Consider the following 27,453-nt stretch of genomic DNA (forward strand, 5'->3'; position numbering starts at 1 on the left):
CTCTTTGACCAAGCTTTTGGTCACCTGCCCTAATTTATCCTTATGTGGATCGGTGTCAAATTTTTTGTTTTAAAATACTCCTGGGAAGCGCCTTGAGATGTTTTATTATGTTAAAGGCGCTATATAAATACACGTCGTCGTTGTTACTGTGCTGAGCTGTCAGATCAGGACCCAAGTTATAAACGTGTGATTTTTTTGTGTTGATGCAGATCCGAAAGTGCTCTGCACTCTCAAAAAAGCTGCAGTTTAAGGTTGCATTTACGCAGCAATTTTAGCATCACTGCAAATTTGGAAGTATAAACACAGGGTAGCAATCTAACTCCGAATTGTCCTTGGATCTGGGAAGTGAAACCCACAGCAGCAATGTGGGAGGGGTGGTTTCAAACCCGACTGGAGATCTGTAACCACAGTGTAAACTTGGTTGTCAATGTTCCAGGTTCCAAAAACCTCTTTCCAATCGTAGGCATGGGAGCACCACCACCTCCAAGTCACACACCATCTTGACTTAGAAGTATATCACCGATCCTTCATCGTCGCTGGGTCAAAATCCTGGAACTCCCTCCCTAACAGCACTGTGGGAGTACCTTCACCACACGGACTGCAGCGGTTCAAGAAGGCGGCTCCCCACCACCTTCTCGAGGGCAATTAGGGATGGGCAATAAATGCTGGCCTTGCCAGCGACACCCACATCCCATGAATGAATACATTTTTTAAAAGGCAGTCTTGTAACATCATGGGGCGTGAAAACCGTCTTTAGAAAAGTGAGGATGAGTTTAGAAGACGCAGTGTAAGTTGGCTCTCCAACTGCACCGCAGACTTGAATGCAATGCATTCTCGGCTCACTGCACAGTTTAAATGCATCCTGGCTGCACCCTTGTGGGCTGGTCAGTCTACACAGTTCAATGTCTAGGATTGGTTATTCTACAGATAAGTTTCCAATCAATTCAGTGTACGCGATGTCGAGCTGGCAGACCCCGTTCCCTTCCCCTAGCCCTCAGTTACATTTTAATGTTGGTATAGAGCTGTGAAACCATCTTGACAACTTTCTATCTTGGCTTCTCACTGGGCTATAGTTTCATTCAAGTGTGTCGGACCATCCATTGAGATGGCTTCATACACTCGGCAAAGAACTGACAGTATCAGAAGTCACTTCACATTGATGCAAACGTGATAATATAATTGCCCCATTATAGTACAATTATACAGTTGGTACTAGTTTGGCAGCATTTGTGCAGAAGTGCCAGTGGACCGTGCCAAGTTATATCGACCCCTTGCAAAGCTTTACTCGGAAAGCAGAGCTCCGTATATATTTGTATCTTTGATTATGTGCACAGAATTCTATTCAATGGCCTCCACATACCTCTGAAAGCTTTTGAGTTGTTGACTTTTTTTCTAATTTTATGTTCTTAAAACGGCACCAAACTGGATGCCATTACTGCAAGAAATGTAAAGCCAGACAGTTTGTGAGGATCTTTATCCACACACAACTAGAAAATGACAGTTTGTGGAAGTCAAACTGCAGTTGTATTGCTCATCCTTCTTTGCATCGATTGAACACGTAAAATGATTGCATCATCTTGTTTTAAATAATATAGAGAAGAAAATGCAATTGATAAAGAGCTTCCAAAATATGTGTCTCTTCAGCTGATCACTCCTAGCGTTTTACTGATGTTGTAGCTCAAATTAACTTCAGTCATGAGTTAGAAGTGTCATCAAAGTGAGATATTTTCAAAAATGACTGAAAGCCATACAGGTAGGAAAGACATGTTTGTAAAGAGCAGGCGAGTATTTAATTTGGAATGGCTTCATTTTTTTCCCTTGAGTGTATTGGTTTTGAGTTTTTTATTTAAAGCATTTGGTTTGCACAATAGCCCCTGTCTGAATATGATGTTTTCTTTTACAGGTAGACCAAGTGATTGGTGATGGCAGGTCGATTTGTTAAGAAACTTACTGTATTTGCCAGCAAACACAGAATAAAGTTGCTGGCTGTTTCCTGCGGAGGGCTATTTGTTGCCAATGCCTTCTGTCACGTTTTCCCCCAGCGGACGTATGGAAAGTTGTACCAAGCTTGGTCGAGAGGGGTCCCTGCTCAACTTTCGGACAAGTTGCAGGCTACTTTTCAAGAGGTGCTTGAAGATGCCGGAGTGGATTCAACACAGAATAATTATACAGCGTTTGCTGCCTTCAGCTTTCAGCCAGTGAGTGCGGGTGTTCCTTGGTTACCCAGCGGTGCCCTCGTTGGCATCCCCGTCAATTTCAACAGCACAGACGACAAAGGGCAAGGGATAACCAATCGAATTGTCATGATCAATGGCAGAGACGTCAGGTGGGACAGCGAGGTGGGAAAAGCCCTAAAAGAATCCCTCACCCTTTCATCTGATGCACAGAAGTTTGCCATTGCAAGAGAGATTATGTATTTGCAGAGTCATAGCCCCATCATTCATTCACTGGTGGGATCAGCCTGTTTAGCGGGCACATACATGATTGGGTTGGCAACAAAACAAGCCCTTGGCCTTTACTCCGGCCCCCTCTTACTGCGCGGCTTTTGCAACCTGGCTGTAGCAGCAATGGGACTTGTGGGTTACTTTCTTGTTTCTGATGCAGTTAGTCACTGGCTTGACTACAGATCAGACCATCGCACAGCTACAATGTCAAAGAATTATGCCAAGGGAGGCATTGAGTTTTATGATAAGGTTCTTGCACGGAATAGAACTTTTCGCTCCCTACTGGGCAAAAAGGGAGTGGAAATGTATGCGACGAATGGAAACCTGTTCCCAAAGCACTGGTTCAGACTAAAACATGCTCCCTACACCTCCAGAAAAGAGATGATCGAAAACACCCTAAAAGACTGCTGGATGTAAAATTGATCATCTGGTATATATTTGCACGGTACCGCATGTCAGTGAATTCTCTTCAATTTCCCTCTACCCTCGTCCCTATCTGCGGTGTTTCACTGAACCAGTTTTACTTTCTCTTTTCCCGGCGTTCCTGTGGGGAAAGCATCTCCGTGCCACCTCCCAGCGTCACAAAAAAAGCAATCTCACAAAACCCTGTCCCAGCACTTTACAACGAAGTGCGTCAGGACAGTAATTCCTGGTGATGGCAAACGCGGTGGTGTTCTTAACTTGCTCCTTCCAACCAGTTGTGTTTCTAAAATCTGCCCTTTTTCTTGAGTGAGAGATGACTCGCTGCCTCTTATTGCAGAGCTGAGTTCACATTAATATTAAAGTAGTGCATAATCACCAAAAATAACTGGAAGAGCTGAATTTGAATGCTAGCCTTAATTGATATTCACACTTGACCCTGCCCAGAAAGGTGAATTTCCACAGTCTCTGGTTGCCAGTGGGCAAAGCTAGCCTACTGGCAATCTCTCTACCCACGTTGGTGAAGTAACTAGAGTGAAGAGAGGCATGATGTCCGTGGGCTAGACTGCCCCATTGTTACTGTCAAAGGTGCATAGATAACTTGGATATGGGAAATTAATGAGGATGGGAACATTGTATGGTATTAACGTTCACAGTATTCCAGGATATTTGAAATTTAACGGGATTATGAAATCGAACAGTGCACATGGATCAGGAATGTAAATGCAGGAAAAGAAATTGGTTGTATTGTTGGTTGCCCCAAATTTTGAGACCTTAGAAAAGTAACTGGATGCAAATAATAGGTGCTCGCATTAAATAAAGGTCCAGTGTGTAAGTGCCACCTGTGTGCTAGGAGGCTGAATGGACACGTTCTGTAAAACCTCTGCTGTCTGATAATGTGCAGAAAGTGCCTCTAACTTGATTGTTCTGCAGGGTGTGTTCCTTGCTCCCACAGCTAGTTCTCATTGTGCTAATTGGTGCAGGCATGTGCGCATGTCCTTCTTTATTTTTTTTTAAAGCCTCAAAAACAGCTTTATGGTCAACAATATAAATACAATCATAAATTTTTACAGGTAAATCAATAATGTTTACAGTACAAATTGCCACTATTTAATAAACCAAAAAAAGAAAGAACCCGTATACGCCAGTCCTACTGGCATCAATCAATCATTCGGTCATTCATTCCTCCGTTCGTTCGTTCAAGCGTAAATTCCATTGTGCATGTCTGCGTGCGTGCGTGTCATTTGTCTACCTGCGTGCATGCGTGCGTTCCTTCATCCGTCCAGGCAGGCCTCACGCTCACCCAGTAGGATGCCAACTTTCATACTGGGGAGCGAGGGCCCTTCATTCGGTCGAATGTAAGTTCCATTGTGTGTGCGTGCATATTATTTGTGTCCGCATGCGTGCATTCACTTGAGCGTTCGTTCGTACATTAAGGAAGGCTTTAACACTAAATAACACCACAATATACAAAGTCCCATAACCATATCAGAAATCAATTAAAGCTTCAAGTAGACATCACAGTTAAAATCACTAAAACCATGGCAATGCGATAGTTGGATCCTGCCGGAACAATCTCCGTTTAAAAAAGGAATGTTAGAGTTTGGCGATGCTTCCCCAGGGCTGGCTTTTTTTTACTTTTGTTGCTTAAATTAAAACTGACTAACTTCTGTAACTTATTTTATACAATCCTTTGCAGTCGGCATACAAGGAAATGCTTCCAGCACTCTGGGCTGTATTTGATCCCATGTCTCAGTTGAAAGGCCAGTGCATTCAGCCACCAAAACTCAGCGGCCCGGAATTTGTGGTCGCGATGACGGCGAACTGGCAACGTTCACCGTCATTCCGCCTTTGAAGCCGACCGCAACTTCAGGATCAGGCGCACGCGGAAATATCAAACTTGCGGTCTGTCAGTGACTGCTCTGAAACTGGCTGCGCTGTGCCCCCCACCCCCAAAGGGATTAGGTGTAACTGGGGTTTTAACAGCGTATTGACTGCTAAACAAATGTTAAGGGCCTGGAACTCTAATTTAAATTTTGTGCAGTGTGTAATTTGTCCATTTTAATAAAAAATAATTTTTTTTTAAGAAAGCTAAAAAAAAATGTTTTTCATTTTTAAGTTTGTCCATCTTTACTTCAGGATTGCCTTTTCCCCATGTGAGAACCCCAATCTTTCTTTTGCTTTCTCTAACTATTTTAAAAAGTTAGAATTTTAAGGGCTTACTCACTTCCTTGTCCGCTGTCTGTGAGAATTCTGCCTTTTGATTTGCTGCTTAGACAGCCTGTTGACATCACAGCAGTTCGAACAAGGGGATCCCTATTCAGTTCCGTTGAATTGAATTCAAGGTTGGAAAAGCCGAAGTTACTGACACAGGGATTGCGAGATCCTTGTGCGGAGTGTACTTCAGAACGAGCACCTTCACTTCGCTGCCGACCGCAAATTCTGGGCCATTATGTAGAAAATCATGGGTCCAGAATTAGTTGCATTGCAACATGATGTAGAGCTTAAGCTATGCTAGTAGAGTGTTTTGAAAAGGGACACTGCCATTAAACATTCATCTCGAAACAAATATCTAAAGTACTACAAACTGGAAGATGGACCAACTATATTTGTGTATAGTTCTGTCTCTTGGATGACGCAATTGGCCAAGAATGTATTGCCTGAAATTCCACACGGTGAGCTGTGCCAGATTTGCGCCCGCTAATGCTCTATGGAGCTGAAACCGCCACAATTTTGTGGGTTAGCTCATTTGCTTAACCATTGTGTAGCGGGAGTGTGGAGCTTGTGTAAAACTGAACTACTATGCTAAGGTTGTTGGAAACTAGAGTCTAGCCTTAAATAAGTCTCAAGTCTGAAGACTGCTAGGGAGCAGCAGGTGAGTGGGAAAATATATGGTTCACTGCCAGGTCACAGTACTGGATGGCTCGTGTCATTTTATCTCGCTTTTCAAGACTGCCTTCCATTGGAGCATCTGGCCGAAGAAGTGACCAGGGCAGTGCACGCAGGAACAGACGAGCTCTCAATTTTTATTCAGTCTCGGGATGTGGGTGTCACTGGCAAGGCCGGCATTTATTGCCCATCCCTAGATGCCCTGACAACTGAGTGGCTTGCTAGGCCATTTCAGAGGGCAGTTAAGAGTCAGCCACCTTGGTGTGGAACTGGAGTCCAGTGTAGGCCAGATCGGGTAAGGACAATAGGTTTCCTTCCCTAAAGTGCATTAGTGTCAGCTGTGGCTCGGTGGGTAGCACACTCGCCTCTGAGTCAGAAGGTTGTGGGTTCGAGTCCCACTCCCGGGACTTGAGCACTTAAAGGTAGGTTGGCACTCTAGTGCAGTGCTGAAGGAGTGCTGCACTGTCAGAGGTGCCATCTTTCGGATGAGACGTTAAACCGAGGCCCTGCATGCTCTCAGGTGGACGTAAATGATCCTGTGGCACTATTTCGAAGAGGAGCCAGGGGAGTTATCCCCGGTGTCCTGGCCAATATTTATCCCTCAACCAACATTTAAAAAAAACCCAGATTATCTGGTCATTAACACATTGCTGTTTGTGGGAGCTTGCTGTGCACAAATTGGCTGCTGCATTTCCCACATTACAACAGTGACTCCACTTTAAAAGTTTTATTGGCTGTAAAGCGCTTTGAGATGTCCGGTGGTCGTGAAAGGCGCTATATAAATGCAAGTCTGTCTTTTTAGTGAAACAGTTTTTACGATAATCCAGTAGCTTCATGGTCACTTTTACCGATACCGGCTTTTTATTGCCAGACATTTTTTGTAACCATTCAAGTTTTCAGGCTGCTGTGGTGGGATTTAAACTCATGTTCTCTGGGTTATTAGTCCAGGCCCCTTGGAGTTAAGGCACTGGTGACAAAGCTAGACAGAAATAGAAGACTTCAGTGATTCATTGCGCTCTGATGCCGTGCTTTCAGCCACCTAGGCCCTATGCACTGGAATTCCCTCCCCAAACTTCTCCGACAAATGTACACCATTCCCGCTCCTGAGATGCTCAACAGGGGGTGGGGGGGTTAAAAATTTCTGGTGGTCTTGCATGTCCGCAGGCAGTCAGAACCAAGCCCAAGACTTATCACTCCAAAAAATTGTTCCCAGCTGCAGTAATCGCGACTGAAACTTTCAGCAATCTTCAAGCTCCGAGACTCCTCACTTCTGGCCATCTCGGCTGAACCCTGGCAACAGCTGCACCTTGTAGTTCTCATAACATATCCCTGGTGCGTTGCAGGTGTAAAACCTGCAAATTCATGGCTGCAGTGCCACTGGCCTTATAATGTATGTTAATTGCGTGAGTGGGAACTGGCAGGTGAATCACAGAAAGCGCCAAAAAGCCTGTAGAAATTTGGGGGGGTGGGGATGCTGGTGTTAACGTTGGGGCAGAAAACTTGCTGTGATGGCATTGCCCCATTTTGTTACCAGAAAAGTACTTGCCCTGGCAATTTCAGGGCCGTAATCTTTCATCGCTGGTGTACATAAGCTGACCTTGTGCCCCAGCAACAATGATGATCATTTATTTTTTCTGCCGCCAAGTGGCGCTGGTGTGGTTTTTGGCCCATAATTTCCCCAGAGACTTGCGCCATTGGATTGGCACGGCTGCAGCGTTTGGTTTGTTAACGCCATTACTCAAGCTGCGCCATCGTTTCCTGGGACTTTAGCCAATGCCCTCACCGAAATGGTGCAAAAATTGATTACCGTAGCTCCGTCTCCTGTTCCAAGTCAATGACTATTGCAAAGTTCCAGGATTTACGCCACACTTTTTTTTGCCACAGCCTCTTCGGCTGTGAAACAATGACGCTGGTGAATGTTTAAGCCCATGAGTTCTAAATAATTGGTTAAAGTAAAATAAAAAATATCAGAGCAGAATTTTAAATTCTTAAACTAAAACCCATTAAATTTCGCCATTGTGTCCTAGGTTTAGTGTGCACAGTATAGAGCACTTGTTGAGTTTCTGGGTCTGAACCAATTAACCCTTTCACTCACTAAGTTTCGAAAGATTCGACTTGACCCGTATTGGTGACTGAGTATATTTTATTCAGCGAACGCAAGACTTGATACATTACAGCATCTGAGCAGAAGTTAAACCGAAGCGCAATACAGGTTTATATTACCCATTGGGCCCTGGGTAGAAGACGCGATCTCCACGGGTCAACCTGTCGTCGGACCTGGCCTCGGGGCTTGCTCATCCGCTCGGTGCGACATGTGTGGGTCATAGAAACATAGAAGATAGGAGCAGGAGTAGGCCATTCGGCCCCTCGAGCCTGCTCCGCAATTCAATGTGATTATGACTGATCATCCAAATTCAGTACCCTGTCCCTGCTTTCTCCCCATATCCCTTAGCCTTAAGAAATATATCTAACTCCTTCTTGAATATATTTAATGAATTGGCCTCAACTGTCTTCTGTGGTAGAGAATTCCACAGGTTCACCACTCTCTGGGTGAAGAAATTCCTCCTCATCTCAGTCCTAAAAGGCTTACTCCTTAGACTGTGACCTCTGGTTCTGGATTCCCCCACCATCGGGAACAGCCTTCCTGCATTTAGTCTGTCTAGACCTGTTAGAATTTTATAAGTTTCAATGAGATCCCTCTCGTTCTTCTAAACTCTAGTGAATATAAGCCTAATCGACCCAATCTCTCTTCATACATCATTCCTGCCATCCCAGGTATCAGTCTGGTGAATCTTCGCTGCACTCCCTCCTTCCTCAGATAAGGCGACCAAAACTGCACACAATACTCAAGGCGTGGTCTCACCAAGGCCCTGTATAACTGCAGCAAGACATCCTTGCTCCTGTACTCGAATCCTCTCACTATGAAGGCCAGCATACCACTTGCCTTCTTAACCGCCTGCTGCACCTGCATGCTTACCTTCAGCGACTGGTGCACAAGGACACCCAGGTCTCGTTGCACTTCTCCTTTTCCCAATCTATTGCCGTTCAGATAGTAATCTGCCTTCCTGTTTTTGCCACCAAAGTGGATAACCTCGCATTTATCCACATTATACTGCATCTGCTATGCGTCTGTCCAAATCATACTGGAGTTTCTCTGCATCCTCCTCACAGCACACACGCCCACCCAGCTTTGTGTCGTCTACAAACTTGGAGATATTACATCTAGTTCCCTCGTCTAGATCATTAACATATATTGTGAATAACTGGGGTCCTAGCACCGATCCCTGCGATACCCCACTAGTCACTGCCTTCCACTCGGAAAAAGACCTGTTTATTCCAACTCTTTGCTTCCTGTCTGCCAACCAGTTTTCTATCCAAGTCAGTACCTTACCCCCAATCCCATGTGCTTTAACTTTGCACGCTAGTCTCTTATGCGGGACCTTATCGAAAGCCTTCTGAAAGTCCAAATACACCACATCCACTGGTTCTCCCTTATCTATTCTACCAGTTACATCCTCAAAAAATTCCAATAGATTAGTCAAGCATGATTTACCTTTTGTAAATCCATGTTGACTTTGTCCGATCCTATCACTGTCCTCCGCCAACCCGAAACCTTCCTCGGCTCGTCTGGTGGATATTCCCAAGCTTCTTGCCGAAGTTTGTGAGACCCCTTCTTATACTTCTTCCCGGGAAAGCCTATGGGGTTCGGCTAACCCAATCATTGACTCACACCTGTCTAATTACAGGGACGCCACGTACCTAATGATCCCGCCTGCCCCTGTCGGGCCTTCTCCTCATGACATCATCTGTTTTTGACCATCACGACTCATATCTGGGGTCGTTATGGCAACACAAACAGCATGTCTCCATGTGTAGAGATATGGGGGGAGAAATTCAGCATATCCCATTTGGGGCGCTAAAACTTTAAAAGTTGAAAAATTAGCACCAGGGCGCTAATCAGTCTCGCCTCCCGCAAAATTCTGTTTTTGCTCTCCAAGAGGGAAGTGGAGCGCTAAATCAAGTGCTAACCACTTCTCTTGGGGCGCTAAAGTCCGAGAGCGGGGCAGTAGCGGCAGAGCGCTGAACAATTTTGAACCCATTGTGATCGGCGCTCTTTCATCACAGAGGCTGCTTCCCTCGCTTAAAGGGAAGGGCCAATGATGCTGCACAAGCGAGTCGTCGTCAGTTCTGTTTTTGCAAGGTGACCTGGGCGACTGCCATTACAGCCCCAATCACACTCGCACGCTTGGACATCCAGCACCAATGAAACATTAAAAATTTGCGCAGGCACCAGACCAGTGCAAATAATAAAGGCTGCGCTGGCTGAAAAGCATTCCCTTTCATTTCTGCTCCCGAAGCAGCCAGCTGAGTTCACAACGCCTCCTCTTGCTGGCGCGAGACGATAAAACGGGGTGAGAGTCAATTTTCCATCTGGGGCGCTGCACGCTTTATGATGTCACGTTCTGCGAGGTGCTGGAGGCCCAGGTGCTGAGAGTTAACGCCAGCACTAAACCGGCACTGAAGTTTGCTGACGGCGCTGCATTCACCGTGCCTGGGCGCTAACCCCTTAGCGCCCCCACCAGGCGCTAACAGGAGGTGCTAACCTACTGAATTCCGTGACCATGGTGTCCTTGCCGTTTGCCTATGTTTTTAATTCCCTGCAGATATAACATTCCACACAGTGGCAACCACATATGACCTTGCTAGTTGTGTTCCCACAGGCAAGCTGTCTGTTTTTTCACTTTTTAAACCTTCGTCAATGGAGGCCCAACGCCTGCATTTAAAATCTAACCGCTTCTACCCAGGGCGCCCATATTACAACAGGGTTTACAAGTAGATTATAAGTGCCGCAATAACATAATGAAATCTTTACAGTACAATTAATAATAGAATCAATTGATTTAGTTCAGGTTAGTTAGTGGGGAGAGTCAGAAATTAAGATTTCCCCCTTTCTTACACACTGAAGTGCCTGCAGATGCCATTGATGAAATTCAATTTGGGACCTGATTCCACATCCCAGATTCCGTAGGCCCAATAATCTTTTGAAATTGGGCCTCGAGCCTCATCTGAATAATTCTGGCAAGCTCCGCGGGCCTATTGGGCCTCCTGAAGCAACTCGCCGGTTTCCTCTGGACCAGCTGCAATGTCGATCGAGGCAATCATATAGGTTCTGGAGGGGAGGCGAACGCTAGGGGCACGAGTGTGGGCCAGCAGTCGGAAGAAGCACTCTTGCTCCTGACTCCACAAATGATAAAAGAAAGAACTTGAATTTGTGTAGCGCCTTTCACCACCTCGGGACATCCCAAAGCGCTTTACAGCCAATGAAGTATTTTTGAAATGTAGTCTCTGTTTTATTGTAAGAAACGCAACAGCCAATTTGGGCAAAGCAAGGTCCCACAAACAGCAATGTGATCATGACCAGATAATCTGTTTTAGTGATGTTGGTTCAGGGATAAATATTGGCCAGGACACCGGGGAGATTGCCCTTCGAATGGTGCCATAGGATCTTTTACGGCCACCTAAGAGAGCAAATGGAGTCTCGGGTTAAAGTCTCATCAGAAAGATGGCACTTCCAACAGTGCTTAAGTCTCTGGAGTGGGACTTGAACCCACAACTTTCTGACTCGGAGGCAAGAGTACTACCACTGAGCCATGGAGGGCAAACACAAATTAACATTTGTATGTGGGTCGTACAATGCATGTTGTAGCTTTTATGTTCTATGAACTTCAGAAAACCTAAATTGAGAAAGTAACGGTGTCCTTCCTTATCCTAATTTGAGTTCATTTTTCAAAATATAAGATGAACTTTGAAGCAAACGGAAAGCCTCTCGGCAAAAGAGATGTGTTTGGAGTGAGTGATGGGGAAAGTTGATGGCTATAGGCCCCTTTTCTCCACAACCTCCACCAGAAAGTGCAACCTGCAGCAGTTGGTGGTTCATTCCCCTGCCACACCACACCACTTCCACTCAAAAGGATAGAGAGGGAAGCAAAGAGGGCAGAGAAACAAAAAGGGAGGGGTGAGAGAAAGACGCATAAACGGACAGAGAAAGAAACAGAAACAAAGACTACAGAGACAAATAAGCAAGAGACCATGGGTAGATCTTTGTCTTCACTGTTTGGGCGGTAATCTGGCAGAGTGGATCGCCCACCCACTATAGAACCAGTCTATTTTCATTCAACACAGGGTTCAATGGTTGTCTATAGAGGAGAAAGCTCAGCAAAGAATTTTAATCTGAGAAAGAAATGGGAAGAATGGCATCAAATGAGAAAAGAGGTGGTGATCTGAAAGGAACTGAAAAATAGGAAAAGGTGTACCCAGTGAAAATGTAACTCGAGCGCTAGGACTTTCTGTGGCAATTCTAAACAAATTTGATGTAAAAACATGGGTGAGTTCTGTGTTGCTTTTAACCTTTAAATATGCTTTGTTTTTAAATCTGTGTGTAAGTATTAGTTTTTACTGTCAAACCATAATTGCAAATCATACAGGTTTAGTAGGCGATTCAGTGAGTTCCAGCTGGCTCCCATGCAGATCTTCTCTTAACATTAAGACAAAGTGGGTGCTCCCACCCGTTTCCTGCTTAGCCACCTGGATAGCAGAAGTTTGTATACATACCCAAAGTTGATGTGCCCACAGTTCCTTTTGAACTATGATGTAGTGGACTGCTGCGATGTGCAGTCAGCGGTATAATTCGGGTCTGCCTACCCCACATACAGATACTGGCCTGAGAGCAGCAGCTCTCATTGTTAAGAATCGCTTTAGTTCCATGCGGGAATGCCTGATACTTTTTAAGAGGCATCAAGGGGGTAATTTGAACTTTCACCGGAGGGTGGTAGCGGATCGACCGTCCGTTATACACCACTCCTGATACTCCTTTCCATTGACATCGGTGGAATGGAAATCGAAATCCGCTACTGCCAGTTTTCTACCAATGCAGAAAATGTAAATTGGCCCCATTGTGCTGTGTTTATATAGAGCAGGCTGCAGACACACGTTAGCGAACAATGCAAGAATTAGCTTTAGTAACCAAAAAATACATGGGTGCTTTAATGAATTTTATTTCTAGACTACACCAAAAACCCCTACATCGAGAAGCTGGACTGTATTGTACCAGAAACTGGCTTCACAAAACAGCATTTTCATTTTAAAGTGAGACTAGTATTTCCACTGCGGTCTCTCGGCTTCTGTGCGGCAATACATACTGACAGGTTTGATCAAGACAACGACATGTCTACAGTCCTTGCAAAACGGTTCCCAGTGAATGTTCTCTTTTTGGGTCAACATAGCAAAAGGATTTGGATTAGAGCAAGAATTAAACCACCACCCACCACCATGCTTCAATGCACAGTTAGCTTCATCATTGTCAAAGTCATAATCTTTTGAACTAAATGACAAATTATCAACCATGTTTGCATAAACTGACAAAGCATCGCCAACGCTGCCCTTGTATGCACCAAGCTGCAGCTTATAGCGTGCTTCCTCGTCAGCTATCCGGAAGAAGTCATACTCTGCATATTTCTGATGAATCCCCTCATCTATAATTATTCTTACTTTATACCACTTATGACTGGTTATGAAATGCATGTATTCATTGCCAATATAGTGGTCACCCTTAATGTTGCCAAACCCATACTTGTACGCGGTCCATGTCTCGTTCCATGTCATTTCGCTCTGTTTGGTGTTCCGATGCAGTACGGTCCATCCACTGCAGTCGTAGCTCATGTTACAGTTGACCACAATTACGGGTGCTTTTGGAAACGGGTTTGGCTGGATCACATAGAGGCCATTCTTGGTGAAACGTTGTTCAAAGAGTTCGTTGCAATCTCTCGAGTATGCCGCTGTAACAACAAGCATTTAATTTCTTGTTGCTGCATAATTTAATGTACATTTTTGCACAAATAGCCATACATGATTTACCGTGTGTCTTAAATACATTCAATAACAGTTTAAGAAGTTGGCACCAAGTTATTAATAAACAATGAAACCCAAGGTAAAATAATGTAGTTTAAAAACATCTATTTCTACTTAGCATGTTATTTAGTTAATGCTATTTGTAGAACTCTTTATAATTTTCCATTATACTGTAGTTTAATTTGGAAGAATTGATTGCCTTTCATTTTAATAATTACTAGAAGATCTCTTGTGGTGTTGCTCAGGATAAACTGCAGAATATATAATTTTCGTAACAGGAGCATTATACCATTGCTATTACACCATGATTTTTCTGCTATCCAGGGTAGAATTCTGTGTAAACTGGCATGTCTCTTTAAGGCCACAGGGTCCAAATGCTGTCCATGGGTACAACCTGAAGTCGGCTACATATGATCAGTATGGCACAGTTGATATTACCCCCCTCTGACTTAGAAGATGTGGACCAAGCTCCAATCCATAAGCTAGGTTGACAGATCAGTTTAGTACTGATTTGAGCGCTGCAACGTCAAAGGCGTTTTGTCTTGTTGATGAAAGCTGAGCAAGAAGATGGGCCATGGCTAAAAATCCGTGTGAAAATCCCTTGGTGTTATCGCCCAACTAACAGCACCAGCCATTTATCTGATTAGCTGTTTGTGGGGTCTTGCTGTGCACAAATCAGCTGTTACGTTTTCCTACAAAACCTGGCGACTACCCTTCAACTGTAACTCGTTATCTGTGAGTGAGACGCTTTGGACCATCCTGAGGACGTGAAAAGCGTTACAGTCTCCGCTCAATTAGTGGCTAACTACTGGGGAAGTTTCTTTGCAGGTTGCCAGATGCTGGTCATCCCTCAGCTTCGACACAAAGGGGCTGGCTTTCTTTCTTTTTTTAATGCTTTTCTTTTGATGTGAGACAAACTTACACTTGTAACAACTAAAATGTCACTACATGTATGGTAAGATTTTCCCCATCTAACCTTGGCGCAGTACTTTGCCCACCATGAGTGAATATCAGAAAATGGTACGCACCGCACCCAGAATTTTCTTGCACTTGCAACAGCCGAGGACTGGGAAAGTCTACCGTTTTGTATGTTGTAATTTTATATCTGCGTTAACAGGGTTGCAGTGGAAAGCAACATTTTGTTCAATTGTTCTGTATTAGTTAAAAGTGACAACTTCACGCAGGAATAGACCAGCCTACCTATCCAATCTCTCACGATATCCTGAATGAATTTCTAAATTTAGTAACCTCAACCTATATGTTTACAGAGACCATTTGCAGAACTCTTACATTTCCATTTGGGAAATTTTTTAACGAAGGAAAAGTCATTTCAAAACTGATGCCGTGTGACAGAACAAACTAAAATGACACAGTTTGCATAATGCCTGGCGATGTGGTTTGTGTTCCAGTGCTGACGAACGTACTGACCAAATCCTAATTGAGTTATTGGTCAGTGCCACCAGTGGGTTATGATTGTATCCATCTATTCTGTTCATAACATACATTAGGTGAGTAGTTAAAATGAAAAAAAGTTAGTCTTATTTACATTTTAAATTGGAACCACATTGATGTTCAGATCACATAATGACCCTTTAAAACAAAACCACTGTTCTCAATTGTAATATCTCTTTGAAAACCAGAGTGAAGCTCTGCCATTACATATGCCTTTCATGATGCAACAGAAATATCATTAGCTTTGTTAACTGTCACAAATTATCTTTGTAATTTGTAAAGATAATTTGTGACAGTTTACAAAAGAGCATTAAATTAGCAATTTTTTAAAAAGACCATAAGGAGTGTTAAAAGTGGAAACTGTATACTGCTGCAGTAGCGAGTGCTCTTCTGATCTGATTAAGACAGAACATAGAAAGCTCTATTCCCTAGCTGGCTGCGCCATGCCAGGTGTAGGAATGCTTGAGCTCAGAGTGATGAAAGTGTAATGCTGCCCCTTATTGAGCACAATTTTTTTAAAATCAAATTATATAAAGTTAGAAGGGAGAACTCAATTATATTCACACCAAAGCTTTGAGGAAAATGATATTGAAATAGCTTACTTTTTTTCATAAGTAGATCTCTCAGATTTATGATCTCGCCAATATTGCCTTCAGGTATCATATTCGCATTAGCAATTTTACGTTTCAAGCTTTTGAAGTTCAGTGTACTATTAACTGCCACAGTAAAGCTTTGGACAGACAGCAGAATGACTGTGAAAGCCAATAACTGTTTGTGGAAATTCATGATTGAAAACCTGCAAGAGGATAAAGCACATAAGTGAATCTTTTAAATTAAGTTTTAAATTTACAGCAAATTTCTCCAAACTTACTGAGAGTCTTGCTGGGAGAAGGTTAATCAGCAAATAAATTATAGCGTTCACTGTTTGCTTTTATACAGGAGATTTGGATGAGTTGTCACAAACCATTAAAAATTAATTATAAGTTCATAGATAATGAAGTTTATATTGAACATGTCCTGAATATGTAGTAAACGCCTTAACAGCTGGAACATGTTGTAGGGATTATTCGTTCTTATCTTTCATCTGGTAAATGCAGATTAGGTAAATGCACATTTCAGGTATACCGCTCATCTAAAAATTAGCACGGATGTTTACAGAAGCAAAATTAAATGTATCATAGGTGTTATTATTTTAGCTTTTTTTATAGAATAATTTTCTCTAAACAGTTCCCATTAGTGCACCTTGTCCTCTATAATTCAGAAAGCTACTTTTAATGTAATCTGCCCTTATAGAGTTGCATAGCCTGAGGGTTAACAATTATCCATACCAGCAGTAATCTGCTTATTGGAATGTATGTAGTCTAATGTTACACTGCCATACTCACTTTTTGGAATGACTAATAATAAACTTAAGACTATAATAACTAATGTCATTATTTACAATTAAAAATAGGAAGCTCAAAAATGTCAAAACTGCTAACAGCACAATCTAAGCACACATAAAGTGAGAAAAAGTCTAAGAACATAAGAAATAGGAGCAGGAATAGGCCACTTGGCCCCTCGAGCCTGCTCCGCCATTCAATAAGATCATGGCTGATCTCGGGTTCAAAGCCACTTCCCAGCCCGCTCCCTATAACCCTTCACTCCCTTATCTTGCAAAAATTTGTCAATCTCCACTTTAAATGTATTTAATGACCCAGCCTCCACAGCTCTCTGGGGCAGAGAATTCCACAGATACACAACCTTCAGAGAAGAAATTCCTCCTCACCTCAGTTCTAATAGAGCTACCCTTTATTCTGAGACTGTGCCCCCGAGTTCTAGATTTCCCCATGAGGGGAAACATCATCTCTGCATCTACCCTGTCGAGTCCCCTCAGTATCTTATATATTTCGATAAGATCACCTCTCATTCTTCTAAATTCCAATGAGTATAGGCCCAGCCTGCTCAACCTTTCCTCATAAGTCAAACCCCTCATCTCTGGAATTAACCTAGTGAATCATCTCTGAACTGCCTCCAATGCAAGTATATCCTTCCTTAAATAAGGAGACCAAAACTGTACATGGTACTCAAGGTGTGGTCTCGCCAATACCTTGTACAATTATAGCAGGACTTCCCTGCTTTTATCCTCCAACCCCCTTGAAATAAAGGCCAACATTCCATTTGCCTTTTTGATATCTTGCTGTACCTGCATGCTAATTTTTTGTGTTTCATGCACAAGGACCCCCAGGCCCCTCTGAACTGTAGCATTTTGTAATCTCCATTTAAATAATAGTTTGCTTTTTTATTTTTCCTGCCAAAGTGGATAACCTCGCACTTTCCCACATTATACTCCATCTGCCAAATGTTTGCCCACTCACCTAGCCTGTCTATATCCCTTTGCAAATTCTCTGAGTCCTCTGCACAACTTGCTTTCCCACCCATCTTTGTATCATCTGCAAACTTGGCTACATTACACTCGATCCCTTGATCCAAGTCATTAATGTAGATTGTAAATAGTTGGGGCCCCAGCACCGATCCTTGTGGCACCCCACTAGTTCTGTTTGCCAACCAGAAAATGACCCATTTATCCCGACTCTCTGCTTTCTGTTAGTTAGCCAATTCTCTATCCATGCTAATATATTACCCCCAACTCCGTGAGCTCTTATCTTATGCAGTAACCTTTCATATGGCACCTTATTGAATGCCTTCTGGAAATCCAAATACACCACATCCACTGACTCACCCTTGTCCACCCTGCTTGTTACATCCTCAAAGAACTCCAGCAAATTTGTTAAACATGATTTTCCTTTCCTAAAACCATGCAGACTCTGTTTGACTGCAGTATGTTTTTCTAAATGCCCTGCTACTGCTTCCTTAATGAAGGACTTAAGCATTTTCCCAATGACAGATGTTAGGCTAACTGGTCTATAGTTTCCTGCTTTCTGTCTCCCTCTTTTCTTAAATAGGGGTGTTACATTAGCAGTTTTCCAATCCGCTGGGACCTCTCCAGAGTCCAGGGAATTTTGGTATATTGCAACCAATGCATCCACTATCTCTGCAGCCACTTCTTTTAAGACCCTGGGATGCAAGCCATCTGGTCCAGGGGACTTGTCGTCTTTTAGTCCCATTATTTTACCGAGTACTATTTCCTTAGTGATAGTGATTGTCTTTAGTTCCCCACTCCCTGTGGCCCCTTGATTATCCATTATTGGGATGTTGTTGGCGTCTTCTACAGTGAAGACAGATGCAAAATATCTGTTCAGAGTCTCTGCCATTTCCCCATTCCCCATTATTAATTCCCCAGTCTCATCCTCTAAGGGACCAACATTTACTTTAGCTATCCTCTTCCTTTTTATATACCCGTAGAAGCTCTTACTATCTGTTTTAATGTTTCTTGCCAGCTTACTCTCATAATTCATCTTCTCTTTATTATATTTTTAGTCATCCTTTGCTGATTTTTAAAATTTCCCAATCCTCTGGTCTCCCACCAATCTTGGCAACATTGTATGCCTTTATTTTCAATTTGATACCATCCTTTAGTTCCTTAGTTAGCCACGGATGGTGCTCCCTTCTCTTAAAATCTTTCTTTCTCACTAGAATATATTTTTGTTGAGAGTCATGAAATATCTCCTTAAATGTCCGGCACTGCATTTCAACTTTCTTACCCTTTAATTTGTTTTTCCAGTCCACTTTAGCCAGTTCTGCCCTCATGCCATTATAATTGCCTTTGTTTAAGATCAGGGCACTGGTTTAAGATACAACTTTCTCACCCTCCAACTGAATTTGAAATTCAACCATGCTATGATCACTCTTTCCTAGAAGATCCTTTACTATGAGATCATTTATTAATTCAGTCTCATTACATAGTACCAGATCCAAGATAGCCTGCTCAGTTCCATTACATACTGTTCTAGGAAAATATCCCGGATGCACTCTATGAACTCCTCCTCCAGGCTACCATGGCCAATTTGATTTGTCCAATCAATATGGAGATTAAAATCACCCATGATTATTACTGTACCTTTTTTACAGGCCTCCATTATTTGTTGATTTATACTCTGTCCTACAGCATTGCTATTGTTTGGGGGCCTGTAGACTACGCCCACCAGAGACTTTTTCCCCTTATTATTTTTTATCTCCACCCAAACCGATTCTACATCTTGATCTTCTGAGCCAATATGACTTCTTACCACTGCACTGATCTCATATTTTTCCAACAAAGCCACCCCACCTCCCTTTCCTTTCCTTTCTTTCTATCCTTCCGAATTATCATATACCCCGGAATATTCAGTTCCCAGCCCTGGTCGCCTTGCAACCACGTCTCTGTAACGGCGATCAGATCATACCCATTTGTATCTATTTTTGCCGTCAACTCATTTATCTTGTTACAAATGCTGCATGCATTCAGATATAGAGCTTTTAACTTTGTCTTTTTTACCATTTTTCCTTGTTTTGGCCTTTTTGTTCTGTTACACTCTTATTTTTAAACATTCTGTCCCTTCCTGTCACACTCTGCTTATTATTTCCCCCATCTCTAGCCTGCTCTATTGCTTTCTCATTTCTCATTGACTTTATTTTCCCGCTCACCTGGATCCTCCCTCCCCCCCCCCCCCTACTATCTGTAATGGGTTAATGTATTCAGATATAAACATAACCAGTTCAATTGGTTTGGTTTGGTTTTCTCACTTTCAAGATAACTGCACCATCTTCTTCAAGCATTTATTGTCCACCCCAGCCCTAGCAAGGTGGTGGTTAAGGAGTTAAAAGTGAACCTTCCTTCTGATCGATCACCAGAAGTTGAAAGTATTACCAGTACTTCTCAGTGTCCTGGTTTTAGAGGGTGTCCAAGCCAATCATTTTGGGAAATCTCCCATCAATATCTTTCCTAGAACAAATCAAAGGATAGTTCAAACTTCCCAAAGAGCTCATAAATGGTTTCCTGATCATAGTGCATTCATATATGAATGTAATATGCAACTAAGATATTGAATGTCATTCTTGCATCCAGATCAGGAGCTTCCTTTTTGGTCTGTGAATGTTCACTTAAGTTTGGTCCGGTAGTGTCATGGCTATGGTACTAGGGGATCCCACCAGGGTATGTTGTGAAATTAAATTCAATAAATCTAACAGTTTATGGTCTGGCACCAGAAACAAATGACCATGAAGCTCCCATCCTCACCACCTGTCGCAGGCCCAGACTGGCAGTTATGTCCTTCAGGACTCGGCCAGCTCGGTCAGGAGTGGTGCTACCGAGCCGCTCTTGGTGATGGACATTGAAGCCCTCCACCCAGAGTACATTCTCTGCCCTTGCTACTCTCAGTGCTTCTTCCAAGTGGTGTTCAACATGGAGGAGTACTGATCCATCAGCTGAGCAAGGGAGGTGGTAATCAGCAGGAGGTTTCCTTGCCCATGCTTGACCTGAAGCCATGAGACTTCATGGGTTCCAGCGTCAATGTTGAGGACTCCCAGGGCCACTCCTTCCCGACTGTATACCACTGTGCCGCCACCCCTGGTGGGTCTGTGGGAGTTTGGGACATTGGCTGAAAGGTATGATTCTGTGAGTATGACTATGTCAGGCTGTTGCTTGACTAGTCTGTGGGACAGCTCTCCCAATTTTGGCACAAGTCCCCAGATGTTGGTGAGAAGGACTTTGCAGGGTTGACTGGGCTGGGTGTGCCATTGCCATGTCCGTAGCTGGTGCCGAGGTCGTCCGTCCAATTTCATTCTTGTTATGTTTCATAGTGGCAAGGAAACCTCCTGCTGATTACCACCTACCTCCCTCAGCTGATGAATCAGTACTCCTCCATGTTGAACACCACTTGGAAGAAGCACTGAGAGTGACTTGCTAGGCCATTTCAGAGGACAGTTAAGAGTCAACCACATTGCTGTGAGTCTGGAGTCACATATAGGCCAGACCAGGTAAGGACGGCAGATTTCCTTCCCTAAAGGACATTAGTGAACCAGATGGGCTTTTACGACAATCCGATAGTTTCGTGGTCACCATTACTGATACAAGCTTTTTTAATTCCAGATTTATTTAATTAACTGAATGGTGGGATTTGAGCTCACATCTCTGGATCATTAGTCCAGGCCTCTGGATTACTAGCCCAGTGACATTACCACTACACTACTGTTCCCGTTAGACACTTGAGAGGGTGCAGAGATGATTTACCAGAATGGTTCCGGGGATGGGGGATCTTAGTACAAGGACAGGTTGGAGAAGCTGGATTTGTTTTCATTAGAGCAAATGAGGTTGAGGGGTGATTTGATAGAGGTGTACAATATTATGATGGGTTTGGTAGGCTAGACGGGGAAAGGCTGTTCCCACTAGTTGATGGTACAAGGACTAGGGGACACAGATTTAAGGTTTTGGGCAAGAGATAAAAGGGGGACGTGAGGAAAGACATTTTACGCAGCGAGTGGTGAGGACCTGGAATTCGCTGCCGACGGAAGTGGTGGAAGCGGACACACTGAATGTTTTCAAGGGGAGACTGGATAGGCACTTGAGGGAAATAAACTTGCAGGGCTATGGGGATAGAGCGGGGGAATGGGACTGACTGGATTGCTCTACAGAGAGCCGGCATGGACTCGATGGGCTGAATGGCCTCCTTTTGTGTTGTACTTGACGTAAGAAAACTACTAGGCACTTGGTCTAAGCGTTAAACAAAGCTTTAATCAACTGTTTTACAACATGGAGGTCTAGTTGTGTCCTTCATTAGTTCCTGTTAAGAATGTCCTGCGCAAGCTGGGCCCATGCCCGAGTATTTATACTCTCCCTGGACAGCGCCACTCGTAGGCCGCTCAGTATTATTTCATAAGTCTTTCTTTCATGAATGACTGATTCATGTCAGTACTATTCTATGATTCTAACCTGATAGGTTAAAAAGGCTTGGTCTTGGGTAGTTGATGGTTGATGGGATTTTGGATCCTGTAGTTGGACTGCAGGTCCTAGCAGGCTGGCAATTACGGTGTGGGCTTCTGGATTGCTGGCTGGAAGTTGCGATCCAGAACCCAGCTGATGGCATAGTTCTAGAGCCTGGTGGGCAGACGGTCAGCATCTGGAACCTGATTTATAGGTGCGATTGGAGCCTGGTTGGTGGTCAGGGTCCAGTCATGGGTGGCAGTTGAAATTGTTGGTTGGTTCGGGCTTGGTTGGTAAGCTTGTGTTTGGGGCCTGAGGTTTGACTGGCAGGATCCTGTTTGAGAGTCTGAATGGCTAGCTGATCGGCTCCAAATCCTGGTTGATGGTGTCAATGATCTAGTGGGCTCCAAGTCTGAGCAGGTGAAAATCTAAGGCTGGCCTGTGGTCAAAGTTCATCCCCTCCCCCCAATCATACTCCCTTAAGCGTTCCATTGTAACATCCAGTTCTTTTAAGAAAAAATGAACTTGAATCTATATCTGCACCTCGTACATCCTCCAGAGGACTGGAGAATTGCAAATGTTACACCCTTGTTCAAAAAGGGTGTAAAGATAAACCCAGCAACTACAGGCCAGTTAGTTAAACCTTGCTAGTGGGGAAGCTTTTAGAAACAATAATCAGGGACAAAATTAACAGTCACTTGGACAAGTGTGAATTAATTAAGGAAAGCCAGTAAGGATTTGTTAAAGGCAAATCGTGTTTAACCAACTTGATCAAGTTTTTTGATGAGGTAACAGAGAGGGTTGATGAGGGCAATGCGGTTGACGTGGTGTACATGGATTTCCAAAAGGTGTTCGACAAAGTGCCACATAATAGGCTTGCCAGCAAAGTTGAAGCCCATGGAATAAAAGGGACAGTGGCAGCACGGATACGAAATTGGCTAAGTGACAGGAAACAGAGAGTAGTGGTGAACAGTTGTTTTTCGGACTGGAGGAAGGTACACAGTGGTGTTTCCTCAGGGGTCGGTTCTAGGACCACTGCTTTTCTTGATATATATTAGTGACTTGGATGTGGGTGTACAGGGCATAATTTCAAAATTTGCAGATGAGACAAAACTTGGAAGTATAGTAAACAGTGAGGAGGAGAGTGATAGACTTCAAGATGACTAGACAGGCTGGTGGAATGGGCGGACACGTGGCAGATGAAATTTAACACAGGAAAGTGTGAAGTGATACATTTTGGTAGAAAGAATGAGGAGAGGCAATATAAACTAAAGGGCACAATCTTAAAGGGGGTGCATGAACAGAGAGACCTGGGGGTATATGTGCACAAATCGTTGAAGGTGGCAGGGCAGGTTGAGGAAACAGTTAATAAAGCTGACGGGATCCTGGGCTTCATAAATAGAGGCATAGAGTACAAAAGCGTGGAAATTATGATGAACCTTTATAAAACACTGGTTCGGCCTCAACTGGACTATTGTGTCCAAATCTGGGCACTTTAGGAAGGATGTGAAGGCCTTAGAGAGGGTGCAGAAAAGATTTATGAGAATGATTCCAGGGATGAGGGACTTCAGTTACGTGGATAGACTGGAGAAGCTGGGGTTGTTCTTGGAGCAGAGAAGATTGAGAGGGGATTTGATAGAGGTGTTCAAAATCATGAGGGGTCTAGACAGAGTAGATAGAGAGAAACTGTTCCCATTGGCGGAAGGGTCGAGAACTAGAGGACACAGATTTAAGGTGATCGGCAAAAGAACCAAAGGCGACATGAGGAAATACTTTTTTACTCAGCAAGTAGTTAGGCCACAGCTGGAATACTGTGTGCAGTTCTGGTCACCACACTATAGGAAGGATGTGATTGCATTGGGGAGGGTGCAGAGGAGATTCACCAGGATGTTACCTGGGCTGGAGACTTCAGCTATGAAGAGAGACTGGACAGGCTGGGGTTGTTTTCCTTAGAGCAGGGAAGGCTGAGGGGGGACCTGATTGAGGTGTACAAAATTATGAGAGGCATAGATAGGGTAGATAGAAAGGAACTTTTCCCCTTAGTAGAGGGGTCAATAACCAGGGGGCATAGTTTCAAGGTAAGGGGCAGGAGGTTTAGAGGGGATTTGAGGAAAAACTTTTTCACCCAGAGGGTGGTTGGAATCTGGAACTCACTGCCTGAAAGGGTGGTAGAGACAGGAACCCTCACAACATTCAAGAGCATTTAGATGAGCACTTGAAACGCCATAGCATACAAGGCTACGGACCAAGTGCTGGAAAATGAGATTAGAATAGACAGGGTTTGATGGCCGGCGAGGACACGATGGGCCGAAGGGCCTCTTTCTGTGCTGTAAAACTCTATGGACTGGATTTTGATACTGGAGGCATGTAGGAGGCAGGACTACAATGTTCGGGGTTGTAGTCCCGCCTCCATTGAGTTCTAGCCAACCCACGCGATTTTCACTTGATTGACCTTGTTGAGCCCGCCCAACGGGCTCAGCAGGCCAATTAAGGGCCACCCGGCAACAGGTGACGTCACAGATTGACATGTCATCTGTCAAGAGCTTTTGACAGATGAAATATCAGTGTTTGACAGCTCTTTGAAGCTGTCAAACACTGACAATCTGTACACTAAGTTAATTCCTTCCTCTCAGGCTGATTTAGAGATCTCTCCAGAACAGAAAGCTGAATGCTGCAACTTTTGACAGCTCGCGGCTTTTCTGCTTTCTGTGCCGGTGAGATGAGGGACTCCCGAGACCTGAAGGAAGGCTGTAAAGGTAAGTAAAGGTAATTAAACTTCTTTAAACACTTTACCCACACCAAACACACTTACCTCTGCACTCATGCACCCATCACTCACCTGAACACCGGACATCTCGAACCCTCCAAGCCCTTCAGCCCGACGGTCCGCCTCGCTAACTTGCCGTGGTTTGGAGCCGTCGGGAATCCCACACTTCAGGGATAAAAATAGGGATTAGGCTAAAAACTGCCTGTTAATTACCTGTTAACAGGCAGTTAATTGGCATTAATCCCCTTCCCGCCTCGGGGAGGCGGGTCCCAGCACAGGTCGGCTATCCACCTCCTTTGAAACTGGCATGGGGGCGAGATGGGTTCGTGCCCCCTGATTTCAAGATTTTAACCCCACACGCCTCTAATCCTGCCTCCACGGCCCAATGAAAATCCTGCCCTATGACTATCTGGAATGCACTGCCTGAAAGGGTGGTGGAGGCAGACTCAATCACAGCTTTCAAAAGGGAGTTGGATAAGTACCTGAATGAAACAAATTGCAGGGCTACGGGGAAAGGGCGGGGGAGTGGGACTAGCTGAAGTGCTCTTGCAGAGAGCCAGCATGGGCTCAACGGGCCAAATGGCCTTTTTTCATGCTGTAACCATTCTATGATCCTCAAAGCACTTCCCAACCAATTGAACAATCACTGTTATGTAAGTAAATGTGGCAACCAATCTGTGCACAGCAACGTCCCAGAAGCAGCAACTGAATGGCCAGATAATCTGTTTTAATGGTGTTGGTCGAGGGAGGAATGTTGGCCAGGATACCAGGAGAACTTCATGCTCTTCTTCAAGCAATTACACAGCATTAACAGCAAGTATTTACAGCACAGACAGATCTGTGCCGGTGTTTATGGTCACCTCCTGCCACCCTTCTTCATCTAACCCCATCAGCATATCCTTCTATTCTTTTCTCTCTCGTGTTTATCTAGCTTTCCCTTAAATACATCTATGTATATGTGCTATTCGCCTCAACTACTCCATGTGGTCGCGAGTTCCACATTCTCGCCACTCTCTGGGGAAAGACATTTCTCTTGAATTCCCTATTGGATTTATTAGTGACTATCTTATATTTATGGCCCCATAGTTCTGGTCTCGCCCACAAGTGGAAACGTCTTCTCTACATCTACCCTATCAAACCCTTTCGTAATCTTAAAGACCTCTATCAGGTCACCCCTCAGTCTTCCCTTTTCTAGAGAAAAGAGCCCCGGCCTGTTCAATCTTTTCTGCTAGGTACAACCTCTCAGTTCTGGTATCTTGGTAATGCCATGGGATCTTTCATATCCACATGAGAAGATATATTAGTGCCTCAGTTTAACAACTCCTCCAGCAATGGGGGAATGCCTAAGTAGCATGCTGAAGTATCAGCCTGGTTTATGTGCTTAAATCTGTAATGGTATTTAAATCCACAGCCTTCTGGTTCAGAGGCAAGAGTGCTACCAACTGGGTCAAACTGACACAATAAACCCTGAGAGTGAAACATTGTTTGCTCAATCCTGAGGTGTATTGCTGCCAGGAAACAAACTCCATTGCATGCAACCTGTATAATATGGAGAAATGTAATGATTTCTTCTAAACTTCTAATGACTGTTTCCATTTTGTTTTTTCTGTCCTTAATGCTATTATTGCAGACAGCAAATAGCATGCTGCAACTTGTGTACAAATGTCATTTGTCCCAGAAAGTTATACTGTATTGGGATTTAATTTCGTGATTAATATTGGGACTGTAACAACTGTTGCACTATTGTAATATTTTAACACAGTGGAAATAAATAAAAAAGGCTTGCACTTGTATTGTGTCTTTCACAACCTCAGGATGTCCCAAAGTGCTTCACAGCCAATGAGCTACTTTTGAAATATAGTCACTTGTAGGCAAAAGGAATAGATATACAAATACATTCACAATTATTAGTACCTATATTATTTCAGTTTTCGTTGCATTGAAACATAGTTCAAACGCATGCTCTGCTGCCGAGCTCTTAATTTGCAAGCCGATGGGTGTCTCTTGTAGATTGTAATTGTATATCTTAAAATAGTAAAACAGTGCAAAATAAAACCGAAATTAAAGGCAAGCTGATAGCATCATAAGCCATTTTAATGATTAAATTATATAAATGATGGCAATGTTCAGCTGTGCATGTGTTGCGTGTTGGAATTTGATGCAAGTCATTTATTTTTAACATGACTAGTGCAATCCTCATTTACAGCCTGACTAACAGTATAATTAAGCATTTGGTCAATGCTGCTCCTCAAAAGTCATTTGTCAATGATTGCCTTTGATTGTGATCATTATTTTCTTGCAAATATTTGGACACTTCATCTGCCTTATGTGCAATTCAATGTTTGTCATAAAAAGCACCGCAGTAGAGTCAATATTTTCATAAAGCTTTTATACCAAATTGATTGCATTTATTATATTCACCTGCTGGTTTTACTAATCCACAATTATGTAAATCAAAAGTATGATAGCAAAATACTGCGGATGCTGGAAATCCGAAATAACAACAGAAAATGCTGGAAAAACTCAGCAGGCCAGGCAACATCCGTGGAGAGAAAATAGAGTCAACGTTTTGGGTCAAACTCTTTGTCAAGACTGGAAAGGCACAGGAAATGAAATAGGTTGAAAGGCCAGGCTGGGAGAGAACAAAAGAGAAGTGAAGAGACATTAAGAGGTATTCAAAATGAGACGAGATGGTGATAGGACTAGTGGAGACAAAAGATGGCTCTAGATTA

General features: G+C 43.5%; 2 protein-coding genes across 2 annotated transcripts in view; one reads left to right on the forward strand and one right to left on the reverse strand.

The window, feature by feature from the left end:
• Positions 1-26,514, forward strand: part of tmem177 (transmembrane protein 177) — a 36,220-nt gene extending 9,706 nt beyond the window's left edge. Inside the window, exon 2 of the mRNA XM_085986869.1 lies at positions 1,904-26,514. Coding sequence (XP_085842995.1) covers positions 1,923-2,861 — 939 coding nt within the window. The 5' untranslated portion in view covers positions 1,904-1,922 and the 3' untranslated portion in view covers positions 2,862-26,514. The remainder of the gene's footprint in view (positions 1-1,903) is intronic.
• Positions 12,793-16,066, reverse strand: LOC147120689 (fibrinogen-like protein 1-like protein). The gene is made up of 3 exons (XM_085986870.1): positions 15,985-16,066; positions 15,716-15,909; positions 12,793-13,588 (listed from the first exon to the last, which is right to left on the reverse strand). The coding sequence occupies exons 2-3, from the start codon at positions 15,897-15,899 to the stop codon at positions 12,906-12,908; spliced, it is 867 nt and encodes a 288-aa protein (XP_085842996.1). The 5' UTR covers positions 15,900-15,909; positions 15,985-16,066; the 3' UTR covers positions 12,793-12,905.
• Positions 26,515-27,453: the final 939 nt, after the last annotated feature.

The sequence above is a fragment of the Somniosus microcephalus genome, chromosome 4, assembly GCF_052327205.1.
Source record: "Somniosus microcephalus isolate GS21.2 chromosome 4, FLI_Smic_1.0, whole genome shotgun sequence".
NCBI classification, from domain to species: Eukaryota; Metazoa; Chordata; class Chondrichthyes; order Squaliformes; family Somniosidae; genus Somniosus; species Somniosus microcephalus.